Source organism: Alosa pseudoharengus, unplaced genomic scaffold, assembly GCF_046254945.1.
Source record: "Alosa pseudoharengus isolate Yale_2024_CS ecotype anadromous, Long Island Sound unplaced genomic scaffold, YU_APseudo_1.1 YU_APseudo_1.1_scf_5, whole genome shotgun sequence".
NCBI lineage: Eukaryota > Metazoa > Chordata > Actinopteri > Clupeiformes > Clupeidae > Alosa > Alosa pseudoharengus.
The window spans coordinates 35,044,729-35,058,080 of record NW_027468837.1 but is presented as its reverse complement, the minus strand read 5'-3'; the positions used below and the strand labels follow the sequence as shown (position 1 = coordinate 35,058,080).

Below are 13,352 nucleotides of genomic sequence, written 5' to 3'. Positions count from 1 at the left end.
ATCACTTTGTGAAAAAAGTCTGGTACTGTAAACTGGGAACTGGGAAACAGGGCCAGGCTAGTGGAGGTCCCCTTATTTTCATTTTTTGCTCTAAGGACAATAACATGCAATTAACCTTTTTAATTCGATATTTAACCTTATGCTTTAACACGATTGAAAAACTAATCCAAACTCACAGCAGTTGTCTCTAATTTCCTCAAATTAGTTGATGGTCAGCTCAAACTGCCTCCATTAACTCTGATTCATGACATTTTTCTTCATTTTCATTTGTCCAGCAGAGGGCGACAACCAAATAAGATTGCGTCTCCTGGTGCTAGTTTGTGTTGTGCCATTTCCCAGGTTGAAATATCAGCTAAAAGTTTTCTACAATCTGTAATAAATAATCAATATAAATTGTTGTAGATTGCAGATTATTCAGAGTCAATACAAAGCAACGGGCCTGATAAAGGTCAAAGTAACTTTATTGTATAGAAAACATTAATTGTAACAGAATGAAAGTATACAATTACATTGGTTTACATTTTTTGTACATAACATTTAGGCAAAAATACATTCAAGACATACCCACAAAAATGCAATATCATTCACAGTTTAAAAAAGAAACACATTTAAAAATGAAACAAATAATATTACCTCATTTTGGAAGAGATTCTGTAGCCTAAGTAAGAGCTATGATGAAGCTGTTATAAATTGAGTTCAGTCATAAGCAGGGACAGACATGGTCTTGAGTGGAATGTAGAAGCCCGTCATGAACTGGTTCATTGTTTGCAGCATGAATAGTAATTTGGAAAACACTGGCTGCAAGAACATGGATTAGTTCTTAGTCTGGCTCAGTTAAGTCAGAGTAAGTTGTAAACCTCTTAATCAAAGAGCCCTTTGGCTTTTTCCTGCAGTGAGAAAGAAGCCATGGGGCTCTTCTATTTGTAGGTTTACCACATACTTCAACTGAAATTCGCCAGGAAAGAAGGAAGGAACTAATCCATGTTCTTGGACCCCCCCCCCCCCCCCCCACACACACACACTTTAACAGGGGTGAACATCTCTGGCTATAGAGATTAGAAAAAAAGGCACAATACTGAATAAGAAATCACTAACAGAGTGTGTACTGGAGAGTGGACACTGCAGCAATGCTGGGCAAAGTTTGTTGTTCGTGCAAAGAGCTGAAGCTGACCAGAGCTCCGTCTTGTGACCGCTTGCAACACTGGTGACGTCCTCCGGTTGTTATGGGCGAGGTCTTACTGCCACTGAGCCAGGGAGCACATGGGACGCAGCACATTGGGGTAAAGAGGTCAGAGGTTAAGACCTGGGTATGGGGTGGTGAGGGGGTCGTTGGCCTTCAGTCAGCGTCAAGGCGCTGGATCAGGTTCTCCATAACAGTCCCTGAGAGCAGCACCAGATCCGGGAGCTTGATCCAGTCCTCCTCCCTCACGCCCCACACAGAGCCCTCGGGCTGGGATGGTGACACATAATGAGAGGAAAATATTACATGGAGAGACAGCGACTGCCAACAGCACACAAAATTCACAATTTGATGAGCAGCCAAAATGCACGTCATTACAGTACATCATTTATGACCAGGGGTGGGGATTTCCACAGAGGCTACATGTTGCAATCACAACATTTAGGCCACAATACAATACTATTGCATGTATCAAAAACATCACAATGTAAACATCTTGATAAGTCTCAAAACAAACTAACCTTCTCCTCATAGTCGTGAAACACGAGGATAATGTCATCTTTGTCAAACACCAGCAGCATGTCATCGTCAGACTTCTGAGTCTCTAGGGCCTTGGCCTGGACACAAGATTGAAATAAAGCATTCACTCTAGGGCATTAGGACTACAGCATGACTTCATTTAAACCACAAACAAGGCTGAACTCCTGGAGCTTACCCTGTAGAGAAAGTGAGGGGGTTTGGAGCTGTCCGAGTCAGGGGCTGAGAATGGAGCGGACACCTCTGTTTGTTCACTCGACCTCTCGTCCGCTCTGCTCTCCTCTGTGGCTGCTGCCGCCGTTGCCGTTTCTGCACTGTCTGCTGTTTCGGTGGTGTCTGGAGTTTCGGCAGGTTGGGCCATGCCCTCGGAGGGGGTCAAGGAGAGGCGCGGGACAGGGAGAGGTGGTCGCCTGGGCTTATCTGCTCCTGGTGACTTCGGCGCTTCACTTTCAGCCTCAACCACTTGCACGTCGGACGCGTCCATGTAGCGCTCTACGTTTTCTTGCTGCTTGTTCGAGCCATCCTCTGATTGGGCCGCTTCCACGTTCTGGTGCCCGTTCTCTGGCGATGCCGCCGTCCTGGGGATCTCCCCCTCCGATGACATGGAGAGTCTGTGGGTTGAAGGGGTGTCGCTGTCAGTCAGGCTGACGGACTCCAAGTCCGAGTTGCTGTCCCCGTGACCCACGGTCTCGTTGGGGGCTGTATCCGTGGTAACGCTGCAGTCTTCTGAAGTGCTCGTCCGTTGTGGGGTGGACAGGGCAGAGCTCTGGTGGTTGGAGGGAAAGGCCGTGTTGCAGGGGATTGGAGCAGAAATGGCCAGGGACTTCCTCTTCTTAGACTTGGCACTGCACAGGAAAAGGACCCATACCAAGAGGATGGCAGTTACATGTACCATTGTGTATGAGAAAAGAACAAAAAACAAGAAATGACCAATAAAAAGACGCAAACAAAGGGAACCAACAATGGCATATCTGGAATGTCAGACTGTCATAATTCTGATGCCTTTGACTAAAGTGTTGCTTCATCTGCTGCACTGAATTATGTCAGTCTGACATAACTGAAAACCACTCAGCTATTAAAACATTACACAATGACTTGTTGACAGCAACCCAAGGTTATTTCAGCAGGCAAAAATGAACTTGCTAGCTTGACATCAAGGTTTACAAATGCTCCCTACATCAAATCATGTTTTAATCTGCATACATAAATGTTTATGCTTATTTCAATTCTCAAATGAACCATTTCCATGAGCTCTTACAGATAACCTTAACTTGTATGACTTACCTTGAGAGTCCCTTAATAATGAAGGTACTGCCCGAGTGTTGAGTGTCCAGTTTCTTCATCACATTGTAGAGGTCATGATTCAGCTTAAACACAGACACACACAGACACACACAATATCATTCTACATCTATTGCAAGTTTTGAATGTAGCACTCCCAGCAGAAAAGGATTTTGTTAAACAAATACTACTAGAGAGACCTACCACACTCATCTCCTTATAGAACACATCTCTGAGGTTGGAGAGGTTCTGGAACACGGTCACATAGCATCCAATTCGGCTACAGACACAGAGGAGCAGAACAAAAAAACAGATGAAGAGGTCACTATATCAATGGGTCTTTGGGGACAAACAAAACAATGTGCAATATTGCTGTAGACAGCTTTCTAATGCAGAATGAAGTTTCCCTACCCCAATTATAAAACTCCAGACAGCAGTAAAAGCAGCCAGATTTGGACTGCAAATATGACATGACTAGTTGACAGCAGTTTAGAAGTTGTGCAAAACCATACCAAACAACTCCAGCAGATGACTGTATACAATGCTTACTATTGTTTGAATGCCTTGGTAATTAGCTACCCATGAGTAACGTGAAATCTCTGAGAAGTTAAATTCCATTCCAAGACTTAAACCAGCCACTCAATGTGTGTATGACTGATGCTCCTACAAGTTTCCCCCATCATACTGAACATGCAATAAAGCTGTTGGTACACAACTTTTTGAGCAATGTTGCTGGGAAACACTCCTGAGTGTTGTTGTTTGGGCGTGCTCCCACTGACATTGGGCAACATTTTCCTTTTCGGAGGAACCTTTATCAACAGTACGCAAGAAAAGGGTGTATTTAGAATGTGTGTCAGTGTGTCTACCTTTGATAGAGCTGAGGCAGTTCTTCCCTGAGCTCCTTGTTTATCTCCTCGAAGATGCTCTGCGCTGAATTAAACTCTTCCTCTGCCTGGCGACAGACAGGGAGGAATGACATGAGGCAGATCAAAGAGGAGAGAGGGAAAGGAAGACGGGTAATGAGAAGGTCCTAAACACTAACGCGCACGCACACACACACACACACACACACACACACACACACACACACACACACACACACACACACACACACACACACACACACACACACACACACACACACACACACACACACACACACACACACACACACACACACACACGAGATCAGCCACTGTTGCGACACCTTGGTTATCTTGGCTTCATCTCTCTTCTTGGCACTCTGTAATGCCTCCAGCTGGTGACGGGCTGAGTCGTAGTCCACCAGCTTCCTGCCTCTCTTGGCCACCCGCTCCTGGGGGGGGGAAGCGGAGGAAAGCACATTGCAACTTCAATTCAGTTCCAATAATATCAGTGTAAGGCGGGGATCACATCAGCCAGCAGCAAGCGGCAGCGGCAAACGTAACGCAACACTCAGACCATAATAAGTTTTATCTCGTTCCTAAGCAACATAAACAGTTTGTCAATTGAATACGCTCGCGTTGCGCTTTGAAAGTTGAACCAAGTTCAACATTCAGCTTGTCCAACGCTAGCGTTACGCCACAACAATAGGAAACCTGCCGCTTGCCGCTGGCTAATGTGATCCCCGCCTAATACTTTGTAACAAGAGTGAAGGCTTTGGATCAGATGGTAAAATAGCCTGCCAGGGTGATGGGTAACCAATGCACTAAGCCTATTGGTTCTATTCTGATATGCTAGTAGAAAACTGGCATTAAAAAGAAGGGATTAACAATACTGATATGGTCCACTGAATATATAAAATGATGCTTCATATGTAGCTATGCATTTCGGACTTGAGTACATTTGACTGGACAGAGGAAACAAATGGGCTCTGTGGCATTGTTCCTTGGAAAGAATACTTGTGCAATATTTACGCAACAGTCTGCTGAGTCTGTTCACTTAGGAATGTGGAGTTTATGCATTAGCTCCTTCAGCTGAAAACCCACAACTGAACCAAATGGCAGGTGTGGGTCTTAATGAAAGTGCAGAGTCTGGGCTTTTCTTCCTCTGTGAGTGTGACGGGATGTGATGTGGCGAGAGAGAGAGAGAGAGAGAGAGAGAGAGAGAGAGAGAGAGAGAGAGAGAGAGAGATACACCCACTCTGACTTCAGGAAATTGACTGGTGTAGTTCTCCATGGTGCGCATGATCTGATCGTTCAACTTCTCCTCATAGTCATTCCAAAGAAGATCCTCACTCTAAAATAGAGATGGGCAGAGTGACCACAAGACAATACAAGGGAAAGAGATTTAAATTTTCAGATTTAGAGTTCTTTCTAGTCATGAAGGCAGCGCCAATATTTATTCAGTATTCTACACTGACTTCACTATACAAATGAGCCAAATGATGAGTCATGTACAGTATGCATTGCGTAACCACAAACACATTACTAACTATCTCAACCAGTCTGCAAACAAAGCTGTAGAGGGAATCATCAATGATGCATTGGACACATGTTGGCACTGTACAAATTGATAAATCAAGGATAGATACTACACTATATATTCACACACACACACACACACACACACACACACACACACACACACACACACACACACACACACACACCTCAATAATGACTGGTATATCTTCCTGTCCTTCCCAGTCAGACTCATAGACACTCTGGAGCGTCTGGGAGAGCTTTTTAGATGTCTCGTGGATAACTGAGGGAAATAGGAAAAAGATATCCATCACATCAGGTAATGAACAATACTTCTACCTACATTATTTATGTAGTCAAAAAAATAGGACATGTTAGGAAAGTACAAATCCAACTAAAATCTTGAAGAAGTATCGGGCTGTCTCTTGTTTTAAGTGCAATCGTATATTTTTAGAAAATATGAAATCCATATAGTTCCCAAAGCTGTTCTTGAGTTGCCCCCCACCCAAGCACCAGACAACAGTGGCCTCCTCCTGAAAACTAAACTAGCTTACAAACAGAGAGAGGACAGGAAACACTTAACACTGACTCTGCTTCTTCGTGCATTTACTGGAATCTGCAAACCCCATTCCAAAATTGTTTTGGTGTGGTTAAGCTGATCTTAGATAGTGTTACAAGTATCAACAGCAATTTTTTCTCTGGTTCTTCGGTTATTGTCCTGTAAGCATTCGTATGGTCTGGACATCTGGTACTGCAAAGCTGAAGAGCATTTGGACTGGATGGCTGCTTGAATGTGGTATTTAGTCAGAGTCGAGCTACACCTCCACCTCGAACATGTAAACAATGGTGGTTTCCTGCGAGGTTGCCGTGGCCCCGAATAGTTCAGTGAAAGCAATTATTTCTCCTCTCTGCCTTGCCATTCAATTGAACACCAGCAGAGGAGGTGACGCCTTGCTGACCAGTGCATAATATAGGTGGCATTTCATCTTAAAGCCACGTAGACAGTATTGCCCAACTCACACAAACACCCACAGACACACGCACACACACAGACAGACGAGAAACTCCAGTGTTCTAATTATAAATGACATTCACTTCTTGCTTTTCTTTTTCCACAAAATGAGATCTGAAAGTATGCCCTTCCTAGCTATCATCACTGTGCTATTTCCGAGTCTAATCTTCACAAATCAACACCTTGGTCTTTGGTGGACTGCATACAAATCTGCTACTGATCGCAAGTCCTGGGTACACACTGTAGTGTATCACCCAACTTCAAACCAGCTGAATGCACACATCACTAGACCAAAGACATGGTTGTCATTTTTTTAGTAGCCCAGTAAAAACAACCATATTTCAAAATTAGTTGTTAGGAAGTCATGCAAGATAAAAAACTGGGCAAACCCACATTCAAGTTGGTATCTACAAGTAAACCAAAATGTTTTAATGATGTGAGAAGTGCGTACAAGCTGACACTCTTAATTCTTTTGATTTGACTATGAAAACTAAATCAACAGCCATGCTCACAAACTGGTGGGCTGCTTTTCAAACTGCAGGACTTGAGAAACAGTGAGCAGGCTACAGTACCTTTGACAGCGTTGTAGTAGGCCTTGACGTCCTTGAAAAGCCTCGCTCCATCAGTCTGAAGAGAGAAGGAAATGCAGACAACACTTGAGAGGGAGTCCTACAGTTCACTAGTGACAATTGCTAGACTACAAATTTCTTCTACCTACATATATAAAAAAAAAATACGATCTGCTTAGTGGACTAGTGACTGGTATTTAAGTAAAGGAACCGTATGTAAGAAATGTATTTCAATTAATCATAAAATGGCCCTGATATGTCACTAGACATTAAGTAATCATGTTAATTTCAAATACTTATATCACTGACAACAGTAGTCCGGCCAGGATATTGTCATTTAAAAAGTGAAGTTGCAGCCCTCAACTGATGTTGATGTTGTGTTTTGTCATGTCATGTCATGTTGTGTTTTGGCTTAATGCGCCACCCTCCACCTATCTACTAATCACAAAGTCAGTAGTGTTTCGGCATCCAGGTTGGCAACCTCGAGTCGGGGGAGGGGGAGGGGATACACCGCACTACAGTAATTTGAAAGTGATTGCAGTACCAGTTTTGGCCACAATCTTACATATGGTTCCTTTAAGTAAGTATAAGTATAAGTGTAAGTATATATACTCTTTTGATCCCGTGAGGGAAATTTGGTCTCTGCATTTATCCCAATCCGTGAATTAGTGAAACACACACACAGTGAACCCACAGTGAGGTGAAGCACACACTAATCCCGGCACAGTGAGCTGCCTGCAACAACAGCGGCGCTCGGGGAGCAGTGAGGGGTTAGGCGCCTTGCTCAAGGGCACTTCAGCCGTGCCTACTGGTCAGGATTCGAACCGGCAACCCTCCGGTCACAAGTCCGAAGCGCTAACCAGTAGGCCACAGCTGCCCCATTTAGTATTTTAACACAGGAGTAAACAGTCACCCCATTGACAACCAGCTACTACAATGATTGAAACTGTCAACAAACCCAGAGTGGCACGCAGACCAGCTGTATTGCAGCATGAGGCTTTGTCACACTGTTTGACCAAGTAGTTGTTCATCCTTTACACATGTACTCTTACTGGGTGGACAATGAGTCAGTCCATGTTACGTAACATTTCTACATCACTTCGGTATGAATACTGTATGTCTTAATGTTATGTTTGTCAAGTACAAAATACTATGGCACATTGGGCTACACAGGGGCAACCACAGTGAGTATCAGTGAACAACAAATGCCTGGTTGTCAGGGTGGAGTGACTTCCTGTGATAGAGTTAAGATACATGTGTGCATAGTATTTCCTTCAGGTGCTACTCTCATGCACATGATCTTCAACACAGACATAGAGTCGGCCTACATCTAATATACTGAAATATAGAATACAGTGTTTCCCACAGAATTGAATTCTATTTGTGGTGGTAGGTTTGCAGAATTAACTTGAATGCAACAGTTTTTAACAAATTAGCGCAGTGTGGTTATAATGCTATCCAGATTTAAGCACAATTTAGTACAACCTGGAAAATCTTTGTGTGGTGGTCAATGTTGATGGTGTGGTGGGCCGCCACAAATAAGTCAATGTATGGGAAACTCTGGAATGAACCTCAGGACAGAATGCATGTGGATGGAAAGACTAATTATATACACGTGACACTTTGTATTTCAAAACATTTGAATGTACCATATACTACGCTATGCCATGTTTTAAGATGCCCAACAAATTTCATGTGACACTATGAGTTTTGGAGCAAGGGCAACAGTAAACACAGAGACGACGTGCTTTGTTAATGGACTGACTATTATCCCATTTTGAGAATTATGCCCCCCGCCCAATGTTTACCAAACGCAGGAGCTCTCTGGAGTCCCACAGATTGGTTTTCATGCATTTGCTTTTAGTCTGACAATCCCTGTGCTGCAAACCCAGGGTTAGGGGCCTGAGGGTACAGAGGAGCTTTGCTGTTCCCAGTGCCTTACCTGCTGTTTATTGAGATTCAGAGAGCACTCTTCAAACTGCTGATCTCTGGTCTCAATACTCTTCCCAAGCTTTTGCCAAACCTGTCAAAACACAAGACAATAATCATTACAAACTATTCAGAGCTCATACATCACCACAGGGACCGTTTAAATAAGTATACACGTACTTGAAGACAGATCCCTATACAAATCAACGCTAATACTTTCCTGCATCATTAGTGTGTTTTCAGTGAACTTTTTATGGGGACAGCATTTTTAACATCCTAAGCTAACTAACAGTAACAGCAAATGCACTCTCCAATCCATGAAGCCACTCTCTCCCACTTGTTACATGACCATGAACTAGTTCAGGGCCAACGGGGCAGGAATGCAGTATTTTAGCTACAGAACTAGACCCGAAAAACAGAAAACCACTGAGTAACAAGTGGATAAGAGTGAGGGGAAGTGCACTGAGAGGCAGGAAGTGGCAAGCTTTGTGTCCACACAGCTGCAATATGAATATGCTGCTAAGCATTCACACCACTGAGTGAAAATCAACAGTGAATTCTATGTGTTAAACAATAAAATACCTGAGAGCAAGAGTCCGTTGACAAATGAAATTGTAGGCTATGTAAGTTTCTAAATACTGTGCATCTCATGTGTGCGGTCAACACTACAACGATTCGTTTATTATCTCAATACAGTTTTTCTCAGAACATACAGGCCACACACCATGAAGTGCCTCATGTTCTCAACAATAACATTACTGTCCAAATCCATCACAGGGCAAATTGATGCACATCTGAATTGTAAATTCAGGATCTGATCTGTACCTAATTCTCAGTCATATTGTATGAGTCCTGCCCCCCACCCATCCCAACTGGGAAATCAACTTTCTATAATCTACATCTTTGAATACAGCCATGAAACAATTCAAGACATAGGGGCTCTTCAAAACTATCACAAACTGTTCTGATTAACTATATATTGATGTCTTTCGTATGCAGTTTGTTAAACATAGGCTATAGGCTACAAACCAATCTACAGCTTACCTTTTCCTGCGCTCTGTTGAATGATTTGTGGACGCGTTTGGCAAATATACCAGCTCCAGCCCCTATGTTGCCACCAAGATTAGCAGCTTTCTTGTTCTCTGCCATCTTGTCTTCTCTTTTCTTCTCACTTTCAACTCTCTTACGGAGTTTCCTGCTGCAGACAACTGTCTTCGATTTTATGGCTTCCTTGAAAGTCAAAAAAGAGGGGCGGGGAAGAAAAGGAGAAGGGTGTCACTTAACGGATTCCCTACCTACTCTGTGTCATACTTTCGATTGTGATCTACATAGGCTACAATAAATAACTTTCACAAAAAATCAGCGTTTTTGTTTGAATTAAGAAATCCATCTTGACACTACAAACCATCAGAGTCGTATACGATCAATGCACTTCCAGTTGGCTTGCGTTCAGGTCTGCGTTGCCCAGACCGCACACAGCAGTTTACCCACTCACTTTAGGGATGCGTTAGGACAGGTAGAGACAGGTAAGAGAATGTATTTTGCGTAACGTTAGTTGTTTAGCGGTTAGTCAAGTATTGTGAGAACTTAAGATGATGTAAGATTAGATAAGATAAGATGACGTAGCTGCACTTGGCTGAAATATTTTTTGTTTACGAGAACATCCTAAATTTAACTCACCTGTTAAGGTAAGTTTTCGATAAACCTAGGGTTATCTAGCCCTAGCTGCATTAATTAGGCCACTGTTAAAAGTCAGCACCGCAGTAACCCGCAAATGTTTCACAACACTACCCCGTCAGGCCTATCGTCTGAGACCAGCACAGCTGAAACCTGTTGAGATTATAATTAAGGCCGTTTTTTTTTTTATCCCTCCTTTAGTTAGTCAAGTGAAAACCCAGAGTAGCCTAAACTATTTTTGAGGAACCACGTGCCAAAAGATATCATTCACTTTGGTAAATGCTCCCACCCAGTGGTAGTTTGGTAGTAGTGAAACTGGGAGAAAGTCTTGGAAGTCTGAACATGCTCTGAAAATGATTCTATTCAAATTAAAATGCTCGAGTTGGCAGATGTCAGAAACATTTGTTAAATCAACCACTTTTGTTTAATACATGGTTAGATTATGGCATGATTTGGTTTGTGTATAGGCTATGCATCGCAGGTACTTAGGCCTTTTTGGCCTCCTGGTTAACAAGGTTATTTTAATTGATTAAAAGTATTATTATTATTATTTTACAAAAAAATAATGACCATATCTTCACAAACGTTTAGGCAGCACTGTAGATCATAATGGTAAAATGATATGTCTTGGAGTATTGTTTCTCAACAAAATTAGGTCCGTGCTTTTGCAGAAGTAGGCCTAGGCTAGTTAGTTAGTTCTATGTTCAGATGTGTGTATTATGTTAAGTTATGTTATTATATGTAATATTCTTCCAGGTAGTTTATGTATAATTAGCACATGTCTCATAGCAAGAGTTTCAGAGTTTCCATCCATTCACTTTAATCCCGTCAATACAGTGACAGCCGTATTACATAAGGTGCATGTTAAACTTAATCCCTGAGTTGATATGAACTAATCTCCATCTATCTCTCTCCACCAGTTGATGTGCACTCTCATACATACTAAATTCATTATATTGTTTGAGTGTTTGCATTAAATAATGTTTGTGAAGTGTTATTTTTGGAAAACATAGGTCTGAAAATGTGAAAGTCTGAATAAAATCTAAACATGTACTGCCACTGTGCCATCTACCTTTGCAACAGTGACTCATTATGATTAAATTATAGTATCATTTGAAATAAAAAATAAATTATAGTATAATTAGTAAGTTATTAAATAAATTGGGCAATAGATTTTTAAAAATGTGCTGGAAAATCTCTCTATGTATGTATGTATTTATTTATTTATTTTATGAGTTCTCTTTAGCAGCATGGATGAATTTGGACTTGTATTATATAAGATATGTATTATGTAATGATCTTGTCATGCTCATATCTCGGTGCTTGTGTTGGCAGGTTTTTTTTTTAACTGGTCCATCATTTTATCATATATCATATATCCCTCATTTGTGCCTGTGACATATATTCTGTGAGGTTTATAACCCCTATCACAGGTTTTTTTTCTCTCCAATGCATGTTATACACAACAAAAATGTAAGCATGTTCATCACACTGTCCACTAGGTGGAGGCATTTAAGTTATATTTTAAGCCGACAGTAGACTTCATTCATACCATTGTCATGCTTGCTACTCTATATCGTTTCTCTATACGTTACATTTTAAATATGTAAGACCAAATCAGAATTGAATTACAGAACACAAGGGAGTATCAACAAAGAGTTGACCAATTGGATTGTCATCGTTCAGGAGGTGTCTATGACATAAGCCAGTTATTTAAAGCCCTTTAAGTCAGCCATGATGAATATCTAACCTAACCTTTTTTGTCTTTACTGTACTGACGCACTAAACGCACTAACTGTACTGACGCACTAAAGTGACCTAATTCCACTCAGGAAACACATGTGACACAGCAAGACCAAGGCCACTTCAGAGCATTATTCTGCAGTGATCACTATTAAGTCCAAGTGCAACACTCCAAGGGATGGAGAAGAGCACAAACATTAATATCTGGTCATTGACCAGATGTTATAAATTACTTTGGTAAAGCACTGGATATGATTATGTGCTATGTATGCCATATGAGGTAATTCAGCCAAATTGGACATGGAGCGTTTATCCACTATCCTTGGTTTTAAATGCTCCTATGGTCATTATTTTACAAAATGAAATATAAGATGCATCTGTCTATCTAAAGCTGTGTCTATAACATACTGTCATGTATGTAGAAAAGCGGGAAAGGTGTAGCAATTACCTTAAGCACATCCATTTAGACCAAGTTAATTTCTGGGCTGCCCTGACATCGGTCTATTTATAACTGCAGCAAAGAGTACATTCACCAATTCACCCACTGGTTAATCCACACCAGGTCAAACGTTGCACTCCTAATGGAGATTAAACATAGATAGCTACTGCCCAGAAGGCCTGTTAAATCGAGAGTCTGGGGTATGGGGAGAGTGTGTAGACTAGGGTTGTCCGGGTAACACAATAGCAAATAATAGCAATAGCATCATATGCCGTGGGTTTTTTTCATTCACTGAAAGAGACAGCCAATGACATGACATGATTCTAATGAGATGCATCATACATATCTTCTCAAAGTGGTACAAAGAGGACAGGAGAGGTCAGGGCTCAAGGCCAAGGCCAGGTACAAGAACAAGATTGAGGAGAAGATCACCAGTGGAGATGTGAGGGATGCCTGGATAAGTCTGAACACCATGGTGGGCAGAACTCATAATGCTGCCAAGGTACAATGCCCAGACCCTGTTGCCTTTGCTGAAGAACTGAACACCTATGCCAGATTCAACAGAACTGATTCTGCGGAGGAC

The 13,352-nt window shown here is 41.9% G+C and overlaps 1 protein-coding gene across 2 annotated transcripts; it reads right to left on the bottom strand.

Moving 5' to 3' along the window:
- Window positions 1-443: 443 nt before the first annotated feature.
- Window positions 444-10,392, bottom strand: bin2b (bridging integrator 2b). 2 transcript variants are annotated; one of them, XM_076267849.1, is made up of 13 exons: window positions 10,316-10,392; window positions 9,955-10,140; window positions 8,924-9,004; window positions 6,985-7,039; window positions 5,589-5,683; window positions 5,120-5,215; window positions 4,206-4,313; window positions 3,865-3,950; window positions 3,203-3,278; window positions 3,002-3,084; window positions 1,896-2,562; window positions 1,702-1,797; window positions 444-1,450 (listed from the first exon to the last, which is right to left on the bottom strand). In XM_076267849.1, exons 1-13 carry the CDS (start codon window positions 10,316-10,318, stop codon window positions 1,337-1,339), a joined length of 1,746 nt encoding a protein of 581 aa, XP_076123964.1. In that variant the 5' UTR covers window positions 10,319-10,392; the 3' UTR covers window positions 444-1,336. The 2 variants fall into 2 exon arrangements, with proteins under 2 accessions (XP_076123964.1, XP_076123965.1); XM_076267850.1 differs by lacking the exon at window positions 10,316-10,392 and having other exon boundaries at window positions 9,955-10,239.
- Window positions 10,393-13,352: the final 2,960 nt, after the last annotated feature.

Excerpts from the sequence above, each read along its gene's own strand:
- bin2b (XM_076267849.1), bottom strand. Across the intron at positions 9,005-9,954 it reads TCAACAGAGCGCAGGAAAAG|GTTTGGCAAAAGCTTGGGAA; the intron begins GTAAGCTGTAGA and ends GTGTTTTGACAG. Across the intron at positions 5,216-5,588 it reads ATATACCAGTCATTATTGAG|AGTGAGGATCTTCTTTGGAA; the intron begins GTGTGTGTGTGT and ends TCTCTATTTTAG.